The 19,732-nt window shown below is 28.4% G+C and overlaps 1 protein-coding gene across 1 annotated transcript; it reads left to right on the top strand.

Annotated features, from left to right (window-relative positions):
- Positions 1 to 4,087: 4,087 nt before the first annotated feature.
- Positions 4,088 to 13,468, top strand: LOC129960865 (mitochondrial import inner membrane translocase subunit Tim21-like). The gene is made up of 6 exons (XM_056074569.1): positions 4,088 to 4,297; positions 7,219 to 7,446; positions 9,785 to 9,847; positions 9,938 to 10,109; positions 12,182 to 12,281; positions 13,221 to 13,468. The coding sequence occupies exons 2-6, from the start codon at positions 7,221 to 7,223 to the stop codon at positions 13,353 to 13,355; spliced, it is 696 nt and encodes a 231-aa protein (XP_055930544.1). The 5' UTR covers positions 4,088 to 4,297; positions 7,219 to 7,220; the 3' UTR covers positions 13,356 to 13,468.
- The last annotated feature ends 6,264 nt before the right edge of the window (positions 13,469 to 19,732 follow it).

Below are 19,732 nucleotides of genomic sequence, written 5' to 3'. Positions count from 1 at the left end.
CCCGAATAAAGACCAATATTTCGCTTATTTTTTAATTAATTAAAAAAAATTTTAAATCGCTCTGAAAAGCACATTTTTACTTACCAAACTAAATATTTGCCAAATTTGATTGATACATGTCAAAAAGGCTGGTTTGTAAAGTCAGCACATGTACAAACAGACAGAAGCTTTTTCCTTATGTTTAAGTATCAAAATGTAGTTAAAATACCAATACATTTTCTCACTAAACATTCTTGCCAGCAGGCTTATATGTTTTTAGCAAAGACTAACCACTCCCTAGCCCCTTTTTTCAATGAACTAAGAATGATTTATTGGACTTTGACTCGTACGGAAATGTCTGGTCCCAATACCCTTCTCGTGCCGCCTCTTTTCCCCCCTACTAAGAAGACAAAGTAACTGCAAATTTTTTGTTACGAACATACAATAAATACCCTTCGTAAAAAGACTACTAGGATTCTTTTATGTTTGTTAAGGTCCATGGCAAGGCGGAAGAAAAATTAGCTCTGTATGCAGGAAATAAGAAAGAGACCTTATGAACGTCGCCCATTTGGAAGCAATCGACTAAAGACCGATCCTGCTTCATTCTTGGTCTTATACTCAAGAATGCGTTTGATATTGTCGATATTAAACACCATTCTTATTTACTTTATTGCTGTTGTAATTAAGGAAAAAGAATAATATAAAGATAGATTAAAATGAAACCTAAAATATTATTATACTACGATATTTCGAATTAAAGGTTCGAATCACCTTAATATTTATTTTTTGTATAATTTCTGTGAAAAATTTGAAAAGAGAATATAAGTAGTCTATAGAAAATATAAGGATCTTCTTGATCTGCCGTCAAAGACATTTTTTTCCTTAATCTGTTTTCTCCTAGCAGATAACAAGTGGTCAAGATCAATTACATGATGTCACTGATACCGGATAAGATTGATGTATTAATCATTGGAAGGAGTAAAGGTGGGTTCAGACGAGGCTTATTATTGCGCGCAATAGAAGGTCACGCCTACTTCAGGAAAATCACGTGACTGCAACGGGACAATGGCAAATGGTTGTCCCGTCGGGACAACTATTAGCCATTGTCCCGACACGTTGTCTCAACTGTTCACACGGGGACAATAGACGGACAACAGTAGAGAGACAACGTTTGCGCGCAATAAAAAGCCTCGTGTGAACCCACCTTTATAGGATTTAACTGAACAAAATTAAAACACAGTGCCTGAAAATTTGGTATTGTAGGATATCCCCTTTCCGAAAACTAACTCCTTCTAAGAGAACTGCTCCACTGGCTCCTTCTTGGATTTTTTTCTGTCATTTTTCCTGATAGGTTTTCCAATATCCTTCTATTGATAGCGTTTGAAAAAGTCATAACAATAGTTTTTGATGCAAATTTAATTGAATATTTTATTTCTTAAAATTTGAAGTCTGATTGGAAGAATTTACTTGATAAAATCGAATATCATAAATCCCATTATGGGTTTGAAGGGGTTTATACATTCCAGCTTATTTTCATCAAATAATCTACAAGCAAGTTCATTACATTTTCAGAGAATAAATGTAGATTATTCAAAGAATAGTAGTTAATTAGAAAAGATATGTAGAAATTTATAGAACAATTTAAGGTCCATGCTACACATTCAACATTAATATAACAATATAGGCGCATACCCGGCAGCTGAACATAAATGCTAAATAGAGAATCAGTCAATAAATATTAATTTTGGATTTTAAGAGGAGTCGGTGCATAACTAAGCAGGTATTCCATGTATGACATGGCTAGAGCCGAAGAAGAAACATGAGCTCTAATGTTAGCTAACTATTTAATATATAAACACCGCGTTCCCCAATGATATAGACTGTTTTGTTTCACATTGAAAATACATTTACATTATAAGGATGGTTATTGTTAGACGTATACTTTGGAAACAAAATCGAAATAATTAGGGATGTACCAGCTGCTTTCGGTGACCAGCTGGTCTGTCCATCATACATTTAGTATTACATGAATTATGTCAATTAAAGTATTTGCAATAAATATAATTTTTGTTAAATTAATGCATGAATTGCAAAAAAAATAACAAGTTATATATAATTGTAAATTATTATAAAAAATACTGTTTATGATCATTTTTCTGAGATTTTTTTTTAATTCTTAATTTTAGTTTAATTCTTCTTTAATTCTTAGTTTTTTATGAGAATTACTGTTTAAGCAAACTATAATATATAAATAATTAACATAACCTTCGAAAAGAATTATCTTGCAGTTGATTAATGATTGAGCTAAGAAGTGAATATATTAAAACTAATAGAAAGTTAATTTTTAAAATTGCTTTTTATTAAATGATAGAAAAAAGCCTTAAAAAGCTGGTCAAATAAAAAAAAAATCAACTGTATTTTACTAGGGAAAAAAAAAAAAAAAAAGATGATGCTCTAGTTATACCTAATTTTTAATTTTATGTTAACCTAAAATAAATGAAATAAAATAAATAAAAAATAAATAATAGAAATGAAAATAATAAAGTAGATTTGAATCTTCATCCAAAATATTATAGGAAGCCAAGATTGTAGATTTTAATTGTTTAGTTTTATATTATCTTTAATAAATTAAAATGACAATAATATGTGCATAAAATTGTATTTAATATCACTGCAATGTGCTCATATAGAAGTATAGTTTACTAAACCAATGAAAAATATTTTTGAAAAATATGTTTAAAAGTATTTTGAAAAATACTGAGATCAAAGAAGAAAAAATGGAATTAATTTGAATGGAATTAAAAAGAAAAAAGATAACTGAAAAACTAATTTTTTTAAAATTTAAAATGTTTTTGGTTAGTGATATATTTTGAAGTTATTAAAGAAAATGCTGGAATTTTGTTAATTTTATTTAAAATTTTAATTTAATTTTTGAAACAAGATTTCTGAATATTGCTATCTAAGAAATAGCTAATTGCCAGCCAACTTTGGAAGCTCTAAGTTCAACAACCTGCCTCGAAAGATGCAATTTATTGATAGCATGCCAGCCTATAAATTTTATTATATTAAAAGTATGAATAATTTTATCTAATATTTTTTAACAAAGAAAAATCGTTCAGCTTTGATTGAAAAATGAAAATGATTTCTCTTCCATTTACGATATTGGTGAAAATCAAAATTTAAAAATTTCTTAAAATAAAGAATATCATAAGATTTTATAATTAAAAAGATATATTTCTAAATATAGTTTTATTTTAAAGATGAATTAAAATCTTTTTTTAATTAGGAAACATTTTCGAAAGTTATTGCAGAAAAACTTCACACTTTTTCGCTGTTTTTAAATAATAAAAATTAATTGCTCTAAAAACATTACACTTTCCCACCCTCCAAAACATATTTATTCTTCTCTGCATACACACGCGCACGTTCTCTTTTATTGGAAAAAAATTTGCATATAGTAAAAAATTTAGATAAATATTATATGGAGAGTCCTCACAGTCAAATGTTATTTCGAATCGCAATAACATAAAAGAATTTATTTATTCAAATTTTGCATGAAAATATTTCTATTATTTTCGACTGTTGGAGACGTTTTCTTTCAAATGAAAGATAATTATATAATAATAAAATAAATAAAAAATAATAAATAAATACATTTATATTTTCAATAAGTTATTTAATAAATAATAATTTTTAACAAATGACTTAAAAAATTCTTAATAAATAAATACATTTTAATAATAATAAAGAATTTATTTACATCAAAATCAATTTAAAATAAAAAAATTATGAGATGAATTTCTGAAGGAGTATAAAAGAAACGAGTAAAGTTTCAGAAAGAGTAAAAGAAACTAAACAGTTTGACGATTCCAAGTTTTGGCGGAATAAAATAAAAAACAAAATCGCGTAATAGGAAATGAAAAAGATTGGCATAATTCGCTACAAATATGCTTATTTGCCAAATCTTATAACCCCTATTGTAGCTAATCCTCGAATTGGGATAGTTCTTGTTAGCGCCTACAGATGGCTGTAGACAGCTGGCGCCGTCTACAGGCACTAATTGGAACCTAGCTTGATCCTCCAATACGTCCTCCGGTTAACTCAATCCTGTTTTACTTATATGTTAAGATTTTGGAGTGGAGTGAAAGCTAAATTTACTGGAAGAGAGGCGACTTGAGTAATGTAGAATCACAAGTAGCCAATATTATTTACAAAAACAAAAAAAAAAAAAAAATACGAGCGAAAACAGCTGAAAAACAACCATAATCTCTTAGATAAAGCTGAACGTGATTGTAATTTTCAGTAGCAGCAAGTCTTGGTACGGAATGTATAAAATCGCATGCAAACAATTATTAACTAATATTACATCATATTTACCTATTTATTGACATTTTCAAGGCGAATCATACACTTCCTTAATTTCATTAATGTATCTGTTTAATTCTATAATTGCTTTTTAGTTTCCGTGCTAATACACTTTTATCTTACTAAAAATATTTAAGCTTATATACACTGCTTAAATATTATTAATCAACCAACTTCCCAATTTATATAATGGATATATATATGAGCTTACGGTAGAAATAAAAAATGACATAGAGACTTTTTGGAAATATGCAGAATTACTAGATAATATTTCTGAACTTGCCATTCATATGTGATATTTTAACAATTTTTTCCTACATTCTGAATTATTTTTATAGATATTTTGATTGGTTAGTCATTAAATTTATTCTGTGCCGAACTTTGTATTTAATTGGCATGATTGATTCTGATGTTTTAAATGCATGTTTTGTCTTCTATTTTTAAATTTTAATTTATCAATCTGAAATAGTACAGCAAAATCTAAAGCTGTGATGCTTAAATGTTTTAGCATATAATAGTGAAATTCCTTTATTTTGTTTAATATTTTGATAACTAATATTACTTTCTGTTAATTTTTAAACATATAGGAGAAAAGGGATTTTACATTTAATTAAGTCAATTTTAAAAACATACCATAAATGAATTTAGATTTAATTGAAAATTATGGTACTGCCTATGAATGTATATTTTATGTCCCCCCCCCCTTATCAACAGGATGTTGAAAAAATAATAAAAATAAATATTGGAAATTATTCTTGGCTGTTTATTATGACAGGGGCTTTTTGTGTGTGTTGCAGAGTTTCTACCAATGTGTTAAATTATGAATAATGCATAAGTATCATTCAAATATTTATTTTTGTTCTAAGCATTTAAATTTCAATCTTTTGTATTCGATATAACTAACCATTTGGCATTTAAATTAATGAGCTCAAAATATTTTCCATGATAATGAAACAAATATCATAATTTAAATTAAAAAACTTTTTTAATGATGATGAATTTTGGTTTTATCAAGAAAACTGTAGAAGAAAATGTGTTCGTAAAGAAACATATATTAAATTACAGTCTAATTATGTTTTTAGCTACCTGGAAAAATATGATAAATTATTCTAATACATTGTATTGAATAATTGCATAAAAAAATTAGATTAATTAAACTTTTTGCTGTTGCAAGTATCTGTAGTGCAGAACTTCATCATTTGAAAAGTATTCATCATAGTATTCAACATCTGAAAAATTGCTTGATGTTTTTAGTAATTTTGTGACCATAGACTATTATATTTTAAGTCTAAATGAACATGTAAGCATAATTCCTGGATAAGTTTTATCTTTTTAGTTGAAGAATTTGGGAATAAAACTACTATATATAATTCAGTAGAGATGTTTAGGTAGTCAGTCTTCAGAGGGCTTAAATAAATTCCTACTATGATTAGAAGTGCAATTATCTACAGGAAATAGATAAAAAGTTCTTGCTGATTCATTATTTTAAAATAATCTTAATGTTTTTAGTAGTTTCCTAAGTTTTTTCTAATTGCTAGTGTTATATTTGAGGTATACTAGAGGTAGCAGTGGCCTATTGGTAAGGTCTTGGCCTTGGACCCACAGGGCTTCAGCTTCAAAACCTTATTCCACTAAAGATCTACCAGGAATATGGGCTAAACCTTCCTGCTTCTGCTATAATGCAGAAGTTTATAGCGGGACTACCGGCTCAGGTGTGATCCTCATCATTCTGGCTGAGGGTCAAAATTATGAAATTCGTCTCAAAATAATCCTAGTGTTGCTTTCAAAAAGGATGTTAAAATATCTAAACTGAGGTATATAGTAATATTCATAGTGATAAACATATATAAAGTACTAAAAAGTTCATGAAAATAAATTTGAATATCAGTTGCATGTCATTGTCCACCTGAATTGTCAATAACTGTACATCAAAAATCAATTGGAATTGCCACATTAAAATAAGTTTTTAATCCTCTAAAAATAAGAATTATTATTTTTTTTTCCTCTGTATGATCTTTCCTTTAGCTAGGAATTTATATATGTGTTTGTTTTTCTTAAATCAAAAAAAAAAAAAAAAAAAAAATTTCAGATCTCAAGTATTCAGATATATTCAAAATAATATGATGCATCTGCTTAAAAATTCATTTGTCAGAATTAAATTTTATTAAATCAAATTAATTTACTCCTTTGGTAATTAAAAGTTGTGGTAATAGAATATCAAACTTCAGTTTTAAAATAAAATTAGCCCATTATACATTTCCAGCAAAATACAGAGAATCATAATAATTTTTTTTTCTTGTCTTATAGTTGGAGAAAATGGTAAAATTTTCCTTACCAGAAGAGAGTAAAGTGTTGACCCTTTTGCTACGTAATTCTTTTATCAAAATAGGTTCAAAAATTGCAAAAAGTTTCCTTTGCCAGACATCTTTGAACTTTGCAAAGAGCCCATAAAATACTACAAAGCATCTTGTATATTTCACAGAACCATGCACAATTAATGCTATCTATTAACCCAGATCTGAAAGAAACCGAAATGACACCATGAGTGGGAAAAAAGCGGGTTACACAGCTAAACAGATGGGAAAATGCATCCCCATGGAAATCGCTGGCTGCTCAAATTTTGCTACTTCTACATTGCCTGTGGAAATCGTGGGATATACAACGAGAGGGTTAGAATGGAATTTTGAGAAAATTACTTCAGCAAAATTCTGTTATTGTCTATTTTTAAAAATATTTATCAAATTCATCTTTGAACTGATACTTTTATTCATATGTTACTGCATTAGAATTTATTATAAATGCTCTTTTTTTTTATATTCCTTGCACTTTTATCAAATTTTCTTTAATAGAGAATATAGTTTATTTTTCTTAAAGGAATGTGGTCTCGAATGCATTTTGTTTCACCTGGTGCTTGGTCTTCAAAGTTGAAAAATGTTACCCCCTCTCCTAGCCGTGTACCTTATAAGGAAATGGCTGTTTGTCTAAAACAGTATCCTTCTGTCTTTATTCATTGCAGATGGAAATCTGCTGGTGGAGATCAAGATTCCTCTGTTCCTAGAATTAAAGAAAATGAAAATTCTCAAATCACACTTGCCAAAAAAGGTAGGATTATTACATAAATATTAATTAAATAACTCTTTCTGGGGTGGGGTGAACATTCATCAATTTTTAGTGCTTAAAATTATGGAAAGAATCTTAGAAAGTGTAGTGTCTGTTGGTTGATCTTTCTCGCGAAATTGTTAGAGAAGGTTGTTTCCCCCCCCCCTTGGTAGAAATGCTACTTTTGAAAAAAAGGGAAGAAAATCTATAAAAGTACTCTTATTAAAAATTTCAATGTCTATTATTGGAAGAAGGTTTTAAAATATTTAATGTCTTTGAAATTGTCTTTTGAATAAGGTTTTTTTTTATGTTGCTATTTGTAATGATTAGTTAAAGGTACTATAGTATTAGTACCTTTAACTAATCTTTTTTATGCTATGTTGCTAGATAAAACACTTGGTAAGATAAGAATGTAATAAGCTCAAATGATAAATTATCTTCATATAAGTGAGATTACTTTTTTCTCCCTTTGCTTTAAATTTGGATAATAATTACGAATAATGGAACAAACCTAAATAGCACTTATTTGAAATGCTTAAATATGCTGTTATATGATATTTATACATGAAGGTACACTTCTTTTAAATGATTCACTTCTGAATTTTCTAATTTGTCATCATTGATATAATATCACATCTGTCCTATTCTTATTTTAACTTTAACTGATGCAAAAAATAAGAAAAATTTTAGATAAATTTCTCAAAAAAAAAAAAAAAGAATGTGTATGACTTCTTATTAATTAGTACATAGCCTCTATTTATTCAGGGATAGAATATGTCATGTATTAAGGAACTAAGGATGATGGGAACATCTAATATTAAGAAATATGTATTAAAAGAAGTGCTGTGCAATTGCTTTTATTTCTATATAGTTACATAATTATAAATAATGTAATTACTGATCCAGGTAATTCAATATCTTTGCTTTGAAAGAATGCAGAAGCATTTTCTTTAGTCTTGAACTTGCATATAAAGACATTTTGGAATTTTTAGCCTTATCATTAATGTATAACTGCAAAGAAAAAAGATAAATGCAACTAAACTGTAGAAAGTTTAGCTGTGTCATATTAACTTTCGTCATATTAACATAACATCATACCACTTTCTTTTTGGTATAATAAAGGAATTTTTTATCTGTTTCTATTTGGTTCACGTTTTGAAACTGAAAATAGGTAGAGTAGGGGGTAATGCTCATAAAATTTGCCATTTTCAGCTTTGGCAAGCTATATTCCTTAAATTATATTAAATATTTACACCTTATTAGAAGATATTTTACTTGCATTTATTGTTGGTGGTTAATATAGGTAATCTAATATTTGGTCAATCTTTAGAATTTCAACAACATTTTCATTTTCTGGGGAAGTATATATTCCCACCAAGAGGAAATTTAATAAAATGTTTGACTGCAAACAAGTCACTTTTTTCTGTTAAAATTTGACCAATAAAAGGTTTTATTGATTTTTTTTGGCATAATGTTTTATTAATACTTAACAATTAGCAATTATTTTGTCTGAAGGAGGTATTAAGATGTTTCCACTTTTCATTCTATCTTTCAAGTTGGAGCACTATATTTCTCTGCCACCATAGTTTTTGGCGAATAGCATTCTTTCTTCATTTTACATTTTGAATGCTCTTTCTGAAAATGGATTGCAGTCTTGTCTGTTATTACCTGCATAAGTTTTCTTTTTCCTTTCAGTTTTCAGTGCAATTTTTGCTTTACTCAATGCTGGAAGTGATAACATTGAAAGAATAGCCAGTTTTAATTCTTTTAAAGGAAATACAACAGCCTTTGGAACAGAAGAAAATTCATCACTATCTTTTGAAATGGAGAGTTTTCACTGCCTTCTTTGATGTTGAAGGAGGTGTATTGCACAACATTTGCATTGCTACTCATTTCTCTTTTCAGTTTTATTGACTGGATAAAGTCCACAACCTTGAAAACTTTATGCAGCATTTTGTAAAAATTTCTTTGGCAGCTGTTTTAGAAGGGTAGAGAAACAGCTATAGAAACCTTCTGTTTCCCTAAACTGAGTCAATCATAAAATCAGAAATTGCTAATTCATACAAAAAAAATGTTGCAAAATCAAAAAATTTAGTTAAAAAATATTGTTTATGATACAATAAATAAATTTAGCATCAGCATGCATTTTAAACATTGGACAGACAGTAATTTGACAATTACTGTCTGTTTTCTCTAGACTGTTCATTTTACCCCATCCTACTCATTCTCTATTATTAATTTATTGATTCTGCTTTATTGATTATTATTGTATATGTAAGATATAAGACATATGTTGTATTGATTACTATTATATATATGTATTGTGTATATTAATCTTTAGTAAAAGAAACTTCTAAAGATGCTGGTTATCTTGGTATTATCATCGCTGGTATTGGTGTTACAGGTAATTTTCTTCATTCTTCTTGAACGTAAATATTTTTTATAATATTTTATAGTGGTACAAAATTAAAGAAAAAAAATTTGTTTATTGTAGGCGTTATGTTCTATGCTATTTTAAGGGAACTGTTTTCTAGACAAAGTCCAAACTCTATATATAGTGATGCTTTACATTTATGTCGCAGTAACGCAACTGTAAGTGATACTCTTGGAGAGCCAATTAAAGGATATGGAGAACTATCATCACGTGGTCGTCGCAGACATGTCAGGTATTTCTTTTGTTCTAAACTTTTTTTATTCAACTCAGCTTGAAAAATTTTTGATTCTGCTGTAAAGATGTTTATATGTATATATAATTTCCTTTAAACCACCCATTAATATCTTTTTTAATCAATTTATATTTTTAATGATTGATTCTTTTTAGTGTGTTTTTCTTAACTCATGGTTTGCATCTGACCACAATTCAAAATTACTAGATCTGAGTGACAATAGTTCTCACTTTGTTTCAAAAAGGGGCATAACTATAATTATTCTAAACTTAACTTATGGCTTATAACTTATAAAAAATATAAAATAAAATATAACTTATTATATTTTAAGTTGATTGAATACAGTACAATCAAATGAATTATTTCACAGAATCTTTTTCATATGCCTATTTCCTGTAATTTTATCAAAAATGTTTTAATGATGTAATATTTTATTTAATCAGACTGGTTCTGCCATAAGTGTAAAGTGTTCATGCTCAAAGGAGGCTTTCAAAACTCATGCACTGTGTAGGATTTTTAATATTTTGCCAAATGTTGATAACTTACTTCAAATAAAAACAATCAAGTAACAAAAAATGAATTGTGTCAGTTAAACTATACAGAGCCTCAATCAACATTTATTTTGTAGTGTACAGTGTTAATATCTGCAGTCTTTGTTATTGTTAACAACCAAAAAATGAAACATATACCCTTTTGAATATTTCAGAATTGGCTTGAAATATTATGTTAATTCTTTATTGTTGTGGTTGAATTTAACTTTGCCTTTAATGTAACACAAAATATGAAGAGAATTGCAACAAAAACAAAAGAAGTATCAAACTCTAATTTTCCCCAATTTTTTTTATATTCGACCGTTTTTTTGAATTATTATTACTTTTTTGCCATTTTCTTCTTGTATCTTTAAATGAGCTATTTTTGTATATATATTTATATGGATCAAATTTTATATTTAGATAAGGTTTTGAAGTTTATCTATAACATAAGTATCTTTTCTGAAAAAATTCGATTTTATACACACAAAAAAATCATTTTTTGTAACTAACTATTAGAATAAGTTTATTCAACCTCCGCTTCGAAGTGCAAGCAGTGCAGTGTAGTGCTCAGAACAAAATGGCTGACGTGTGCGTAGCGGGTCCTCGGTTCGAGTCACACTTTTTTTTTTTTTTTTATGTATGTGTCTGTATTTAATATATTTGCTTTTTAAGTTTATCTATATAGGTTTCTTTCCTGGAAAATCACGATTTTATACACAGAAAACACACACAATGTTTTTATAACTAACTATTAGAGCCTTTTTCTACCTGCTCTCATGCTGACAATGTCGTATAGTGCCATCTCGATACCTATTTCACCATAGTAAAACTGAGTGGAAGTTCAAAAATATAAATAATGATGGATAAACTGCAAAATGAATACTGCAATATAGCAGATTGTTTCTAACAACATGTTAAAATAAGTGCATTTATGATTTTTTTTAAAATTTAAATGAGCAGTTCATATGTAGGTAAGATTGAAAAATATTCATATTTAATCAGTATATGATTCGTATCTAAATGTATTATCCGAAAAAAACCGATTAAAAAAAACTGTCAAGCTGACAGATCTCTCTAATATTTAACAGTTATTCATCCAAAATGTACAGTCACTTTATATTCAGAATTTTATGATGAATTTATTAAATCTGTCTCCATCTGCTACTTACAAAAAAATTTTCTTTATTATATTTTTACATTAAAGAAATTGTGAATTTTTTTGTAAATTTTAAATTCACTGGTTTAAAAAATAATTGAACAAACAGGATGCAGGAGGGGGTAGTTGAAGTTATATGGCTTGATAGTGGTGATGCTTCTGTATCTGAGCCAGTATCTCATAAAATATATAATTAATTAAAAAAATTAAGTTAATTAACCACTGTTTATAACATTAACTACATGCCATATTTGGTGTTTGAGTTAATGGTTTCAAACCGGCATTTTTATTCTAGCATGAGCATAATTTAAAAGTTGAAGGTATCAAAATTAACTATTAGAACTATATTTCATAAACTTTGTTTAAAAAATGTTTAATTGCAGCCATTTAGTATATGAAAAGGATGGAAAAAATTATATGAGGATGAAATTTTATGTGGAAGGTTCAAGAAAGAGTGGAACTGTTCATTTAGAAATGGTGGAAGTAAGTTTCCTTTCATTCATTTACATTTTTTAAGGTAAAAACTTTTAGAATTTAAACATGATTTATTAAAGTAACTGTAATGTTCAACTAACTTCTTAAAGAAGGCTGATATATACACTATTTAGTATACACTTGAAAACAGTTAAATATATAGTTAAGGCATATGTGTAAAATTAGAAAAGAAAGGTATATATATATATATATATATATATATATATATATATATATATATTTGTGCTTCTTGCTGAAATTTTCTAAATCAGATATTTCTTGATTTCAAATATTATAGTTATCCTTCATTATTATATTATATAGTGCTACTTCTTTTTAGGATCAAAATGTATTAATCTGTATTCAAGCTCTAACTATATTTTTCTCGTTTGAACTTTCATTCATTCAAACCTTGTGCTGCCCACAACGGGATCAGTCAGAAATATATTTAGTGTTTGAACAATTTCATGAGAGATTTGGGATGAGAGGAGGAAGCTTAATTTGAACTAAAATACATCTCATAGGGTAAATATATGAAGCTATACTGGTAAACCTTTTACATTGGTAATATCAACAATGAATGAGCTTTTCACAGAAGAATTAGTAAGGAAATATGCTGTTAAATCTAGCATAATTTTAGCATCTGTTATATGGCATTAGATCTACCATTGTAGACCTGGTTTTCTCCTTACATGAATAATTTTGTCAAAAGTATGTTTTCCAAACAATTATAATGTTTAATAAATCTTGAAAAGTTTTCTTGGAAATATGAAGTTGCAGAAATGTAAGTAAAATATGAAACTAAGAATTTTTATGAAGTAGTTATAATTGTGACATGAAACAAATGGTTGATAATTTTGTTCATAATATCAAAAATCCCATGTAAAAGAAAATGCTAAAATATGCCATTTTACTTATTTATTATTCTCGTTTTTTTTTTTTTTTTAGGGGGACAAGTCAAAATATGAGTATAGGTACTTGTTTGTTGATGTGGATGGTTATCCTCAGAGAACTATTATATTAAAAGATAATCGTCACTTGGATAGTAATTCTTTAAATATCATTGATACTTTAAATAAATAATAATCTGCATATTTCAATCTGGATCATTCATTTGTATACTTTAATATGTTAAGAATGTTTGTATGTAAATTTGTAAACAATAAAGCAAATTTTCTCTAATATGAAATCTAAAATATTGTATGCATAATTTGTATTATTACAGTGGTATCTTCTCTGATCAGAATAGTACATCAAGTCTTAAAATTTCAGCTAAACTATTTATATAACAACATATTGGTTATTCAGATTTTAATATGGTGTTCAGTATTTGACTTGCCTTATTTGATATAGATATTATAGAGTATATTCCATCATTGCCGGTTTCTGCATATTTTTTTTTCCCTACAAGTTCAAGTAATTTACTAAGTTAATGAACAACAAACCATATAGTAATGAAATGAAATATATAAATATTTTTATACAATTTTTTTAACAAGTACAAGTATTTATTTGTTTGAATGATTTTGATTTTTAAAGTTGTTCAAATGCAAAACTTATATGAAAGTTAAAATTGCATTATTGATTTACAACACTGATTGAACAAAGTTAAGCCAAACTTATAAAAAAATGTTTCAGATAATGAAACAGAAGCTTGTAAATGTACTAAACCATGTTCACTGATGAATAGAAACAAAGTTTTCATGTTTTTAGGATACAAAAATTTACAAATCAAATTCAGGAATCAATAAAAAACATCGAAGTTTGCCATCGACTTTTATTTGTTTTTGAACTTATGATTTAAATAGTAGTTGTATTTATCATAGATTTTAAGACAAGGTTTAAAAAAAAAATTATAGATGCTCTCGTAATTTTACGACTCAATTATTAAATTTAAAAAATTCGCATGAAAACAAATTTCCATATTAAAGAAACACAAAATTTTAATCCACATTAAAAATAACTACATAATAGTTTATTCAAAGAACAAGACATGCTTTCAAATTAAGAGGTTTTTAATGGACCTTAGACCAGAATCACTCATTAAGTTTTTTTTTTTTTTTTTTTTCATTTAGTTTTGTTTGTTATGCGAAGTTTGACTGTAATTCCTTCTGAAACATATAACTCACTTAAACCTTACATCACTCAGTCGTTACATCAACTCAGCAGCTTGCTCCCACAGCCAACAGCAACCAATATTAGCACCCGAAAGTCTTCAGTATCGCCTTTCCCTTCTTCTGCATCAGCTCAGCTCCAAACAGTTATTGAATACTTCTTACGGGATCTAAACAGGTCAAGATACTCTAATTAAAAACAGGCTTTCCGTGGTTACTATCATTTATGGAAATAGTCCTCTCACGGGTACGGGGACAGGTCAACTGTCAACGTCAATTCACAATAACCTTTTCCACCAGCGAGCATTCTGTCTTGAAATTGATTTTAAAAGAGAGTGCTTTACTTTTAACTTTTTTTGTCAATAAAACAGCAATGCTTCTATTATAAAGTATTTCGGCTGGTGAAAGGTTTACGTAGAGGCTCTGACAATTACAAATCTTCGAAAAATGATTATAAATTTTGTAGTGACCGGGACATTATCCATTAAACACATACGAGATCGCTACCTACTCGACTGCAGGAAAATGAAAAAGTTGTAAATGTAGTAGTGGAGGAAGGCAAGTGTACATAGTTGCAGAAATGCATTTGCGATATCACGGAAATTTGATATCTTTATATGACACTGTGTAGAGTTATGAGTAATGTCTTGAAGTTCGTCGGTTTAAGATATCACTCTCTCAACCACTAATTTCTGGTGATAGTAAAAATGTCATTTTTAAATGCGCTTCGTAAGCATTAAAATATAATAATAACCACCAGTTTTTTTTTATATATAAATAGCAATGTATATATCCTGGTAGTATGTGTTAGCTTTATTGAAGTTCTGCAATTCTTGGATTTTTTTTTTTCAAAAGCGTAAAATGTCGGCCCGCTGAGATTTTCAAAGAGGCCAAATTGTAGGAGCCCGTGTAGCTGGAGCAAGTGTGACCGAAGCATCCAACTTTTAGGCGTTTCTAGAGGTACAGTGTCTAAAGACACGGCAGCATACACACAGTGCGGCAAGACAAGCTTGGCAAAGCAAAATAGTGGGCGGAAAGAGAAGCTCAATGAAAGAGACCTGTCTTTAATACAAATCATTACTGACAAAGCAGGTTTCAGAAATGTTAGCAATAAATTTAGTTAATTCTGGGAAGTATCTGAAAAATGATTTAAATTTATATTTAAAATACTATTGACATGAAGAAAAATGCGAAATTTGTTATTACTTTAGGTTATAAATATTGGTTATTATATGCTGGTTGTATTATTAGAAGCCTTGGAACTGTGCATCCATTAATTTTTTTGCCAGCGTCCTGGGTTCGAGTCCCAGTTCGGGCATGGTTGTTCTATATGTGAGGTGTGTGAATGTACCCCCACCCCCTGTAAAAAGGGGTTGTGCAAGCGAATGTGACGCATGAAGTAGCTAAGTCGTACTCTTGGCCCTACTGAAAAAACAAGAGACGCTCACTGGCTTAAATCGCTGACAGATAACTCAGCAGGCTTGTAAAGTGCCATAAGTCACAACAACATTAATTATTGTACTAATTTTAAGGGAGCTGACAGAAAATAAGGGAAATGCATAGTGATGCAAGTGAAATAGTATGAATTTATATTTCAATCAAAATTGGAAGCTTAAAAATATTTTCTTAAACCTCCATTAAAACCAAGTTACATAAAATATTTTAGCGACCATTAACCCTGGAGAACAGCTGGTCGTCAGAGGCGGTCTAGTATAAAATGTTTTTGGAAGATGTAATTATTTCGTTAATGCGTAAAATACATTTCTCCATACAATTTCCAAGCTATCTCTTTGGATATGTTGATTGAAGTTAAAATTTTACATAACTATTAATTATTTTCGATTAGTAACTTTTCGAATTTCGTTTAATTTTTTTTCTTGTTTCAAAATTAAATGAAGCTTTAAAAATCATGTTTCTTTCTGAATTGTTTAGACTGAAAAAAAAATTAGATAATAATATATGACACATTAACTACAAACGGGGGAAAAAAAAGTTGTTTTATTATCGTTTTGAGAACTTGAAATTAATGGGAAACATAAGGATAATTTTAAATCGGATAATAAACTCCGATTTTATCCCTAGCAATTTAGAACGTACCTCCCGTCCGTAAATTTTTAAAATACAATACATGAGTTTCGTTTTAAAAAATCGCTTTCGTTTTCTTAATAAAATAGAAAAACAGTATTATTTTAAAGTCAGAAAATTATCCTAAATATCCAACTAAATTTTTCATATAAAAAAAGCAAAATTTTAAGATTAATAGTAAAAAGATTGTGTTATCTTCGAATGTAATTCTATGACTGATAGTCTCCAGAATTGTATTTAACAATTTACTTACTGAAATTTTCGGGAGGAGCATTTTAAACATGGGCATTCCTTAAAAGTCCTAATTTCATTATTTTAGAAATATGATAGAAAATTCAAAATATTTTATTAAAAAATCGACAGACGAAATTCTTTATACTAAAAAAAAAAAAAATTCAAACAAACCGAAGTTAAATCATTAGGCCAAAAAAAAAGGAAGACTTCAAAAACTGTAGAGCAATTAATCATGTACTAACTGATTTATTACTTCAAATAACTAATATATAGCCACTGAGAATTGGATAGTCCAATTCATGAAAATTCATGGTGTTAAAGGAAAGGCGACTAGAAAACCTTTTTGATGTTAAAGAATTAATGACCATTGAAGTGCATATGACTGAATTATCTTGCTGTAAAATATAAGCATCTGGATGAAATGCAGCTTGAAACATTGGTTGCATGTTTTGTAACATCGATAAATAAGTGTATGTTTGTTCCATCCTTTAAAATAACATGGCCTCATACAATGACATGAATGGAAGGTTGCCATTCAAATCTGGAAAAAAATTTCCCTGTACATACATTTAATATACGACTAATGCGCGAATAGCACTCATGTACTTGTTATAATGGAATATAGTGTTAAGGAGTGGAAAAAGCAAAAAAAGGAAGCCACAATTTAACATTATTCCAAATAATAGCGTATTAAAGGAAGGGTTATATTTACATACAGAAAAAATCAATTTATCTTTATTTATTAACAAGAATTTCGCAATATTAAATATATAAATTGGAGGGGGGGGATATATTATATATCATTCTCTTTAATTAAAAGTCGCACAAAATTAAGGACGGGTGAAATAAAACACAAAACATTTTTGTTATTACGATACAAATCATTTAATAATTACTTAACAAAAAACATTACATAGCGAGATTCTTTTTAATTTATTCATTTTTGGCAATTCAAGTAATTGGGCATCAATTTCTGCAGATTTTTTAGCCATCAGTTTCATGGAGTGAATGGACCTGATCCTTAACAAATAAGGTACGATATTTCTGTACGGCCTAACGTACATTTTTTAGCCATTTTATTTACAGTGAATAAATGTGAAAATATTTCCGATATATCATTGAATGCATTAAAGGACAAATGTGACACAACAAGTTTTAATGCCCATAAAAATTAAGCTTTAAATAATCATTCTTAAACTAAAAAATTTGAAATTGGTTTATTTTCGGAGATTAAATTCGACATTTTCGGATTTGATACACGATTCCTTTTAGATAATAAGTCTAGCATCAATTATGATTCTTTTGAACTGGCACACGGTCTTGTATGTTTTCCTTTTTTTTGTAATAACTAGTAAGTGACTGTTTTCCCATATTCCTTAGGCTTATTATTTTCTTACAAAGCGAGAAGTACGCAACAAATGGATTTTGTGGAACTTCTCGAACCCATTCAGCAAAATCAGGATTGATTATTTTTATCTGTCCAATTCGCGTTACATACGGATTTTGAGCAGCTCGTTGATTTAAAAATATTCACTAATCTGCTTTGAATAAGCTCACAGTTTCTCAAATAACCAACAAACCATTCAATAAACTCAAGTATGGGAAAGTAAACAGCATCACACTGTTTCCGCAGATAGAACGTTGCTGATCCCACTAGAGAAATGTATTCTATTCTTTCGTGCAGTAGCAGAAGTCTCGAAAATGCTTACTAGCTGCAATTCGGGAATATCATGGAAAAAAAAAAACTATTATTTCGCAAATCGATACTGGAATTATCTATACAAAAAAAGGAGGGGGCGAGAGGGTTTCGAGTTTCCGCATTACACAATCTCAAACGATATTATTTCGTTTTTGGAAGCTATGGCTACGATCTTTTATTCTTGCAATCTTTATAGAGATCGGTATTTTTTGGAAAGTAAAAAAATAACTGAGGAACTTAAAATTCATTGTTTTTATGAACATTTTCAAATTTCCCATTTTTTTTCAGACGATTTTTAAATTCCCTGTTTTCCAGATGGCGTGGAAACCCTATGAATGTCAACATGATAGAATTCTTTATTCAATCCTGAAATCATGCTAATAAAGTGTATCCTATCCATTCATATCAAACGTTATTCATTGGCGAACATTATGTTGCTCCACTCTAATACATGTGCTCTTTTACAAAGAGCACTGCATTTTATTATGAGGTTTTTACTTTAGTTTTGAAATTTCTTTACATTTCTTAATTATCTTTCTGGCTATTGCAGTATTCCTCCACACTAATTTCTTTAGCAATTTGTACCACTGAACTGGTAAATATAAATTTGATGCACGTCAAAGAATCGAGTTGCTTTCTTTGGATGTTGTGGTCAAAGCAGTCTTACTTTTTTTTTTTTTTTTTTCATCACTCGGAAGCATATTTCTAAAATAATCATATAACAATTCTATAAAATTTCTATAATGAAATCAAGACTACAATTTTATTCTTGTAGATTCTGGATCCCAGAAACCTTCAGACTTCAAAATTTTCAGAACTTCAAAGTAATATCTTACATAATTTATGCTAGTGTAGAATTTTAATGAATTCTACATTTGTACATTTTCTCTAATTTTATAAACTATAAGAATACTTTAAAAAAATAGTCAAGCAAATATTTACAAAAGATATTATTCTGAAAGATGAATAATTTTCGCATCTTGTTATACAGTGATTACTATAAAACATAATAAATATTCTTAAACTGAATTTTGAGAATTACAAATCTATAACAGCATTTTTGAGCTGCCCAAATATCAGAAATTTTTGTTATAATTGGTTTCTTATTTTTGGTTTTACAAGGGCTTAAACAAATGAAAAACTGATTAAATGTTTTCTTTCTTTAAAAACTTATTTAGTGATTTCCATTCTAATTTTCCTCTCAACTGATTGTCAGTTAAATAATTGAAATTATTTCCGACCTATAAATAATGACCTGAACAATTTATCAACTTTTAAGTAATAAGACTGCTTTGAATAGATATTTTAAAAGCAAAATACAAAAATAA

The sequence above is a fragment of the Argiope bruennichi genome, chromosome X2, assembly GCF_947563725.1.
Source record: "Argiope bruennichi chromosome X2, qqArgBrue1.1, whole genome shotgun sequence".
Taxonomy (NCBI): domain Eukaryota; kingdom Metazoa; phylum Arthropoda; class Arachnida; order Araneae; family Araneidae; genus Argiope; species Argiope bruennichi.
Note: the sequence above shows the minus strand (reverse complement) of the source record. Positions and strands in the feature narration are given on the sequence as shown.

Coding starts and splice junctions, on each gene's coding strand:
- LOC129960865 (XM_056074569.1), top strand. CDS start 7,221: ATGTGGTCTCGAATGCATTTTGTTTCACCTGGTGCTTGGTCTTCAAAG. Junction 7,447..9,784: donor AATCACACTTGCCAAAAAAG/GTAGGATTATTA, acceptor ATTAATCTTTAG/TAAAAGAAACTTCTAAAGAT. Junction 10,110..12,181: donor GGTCGTCGCAGACATGTCAG/GTATTTCTTTTG, acceptor GTTTAATTGCAG/CCATTTAGTATATGAAAAGG.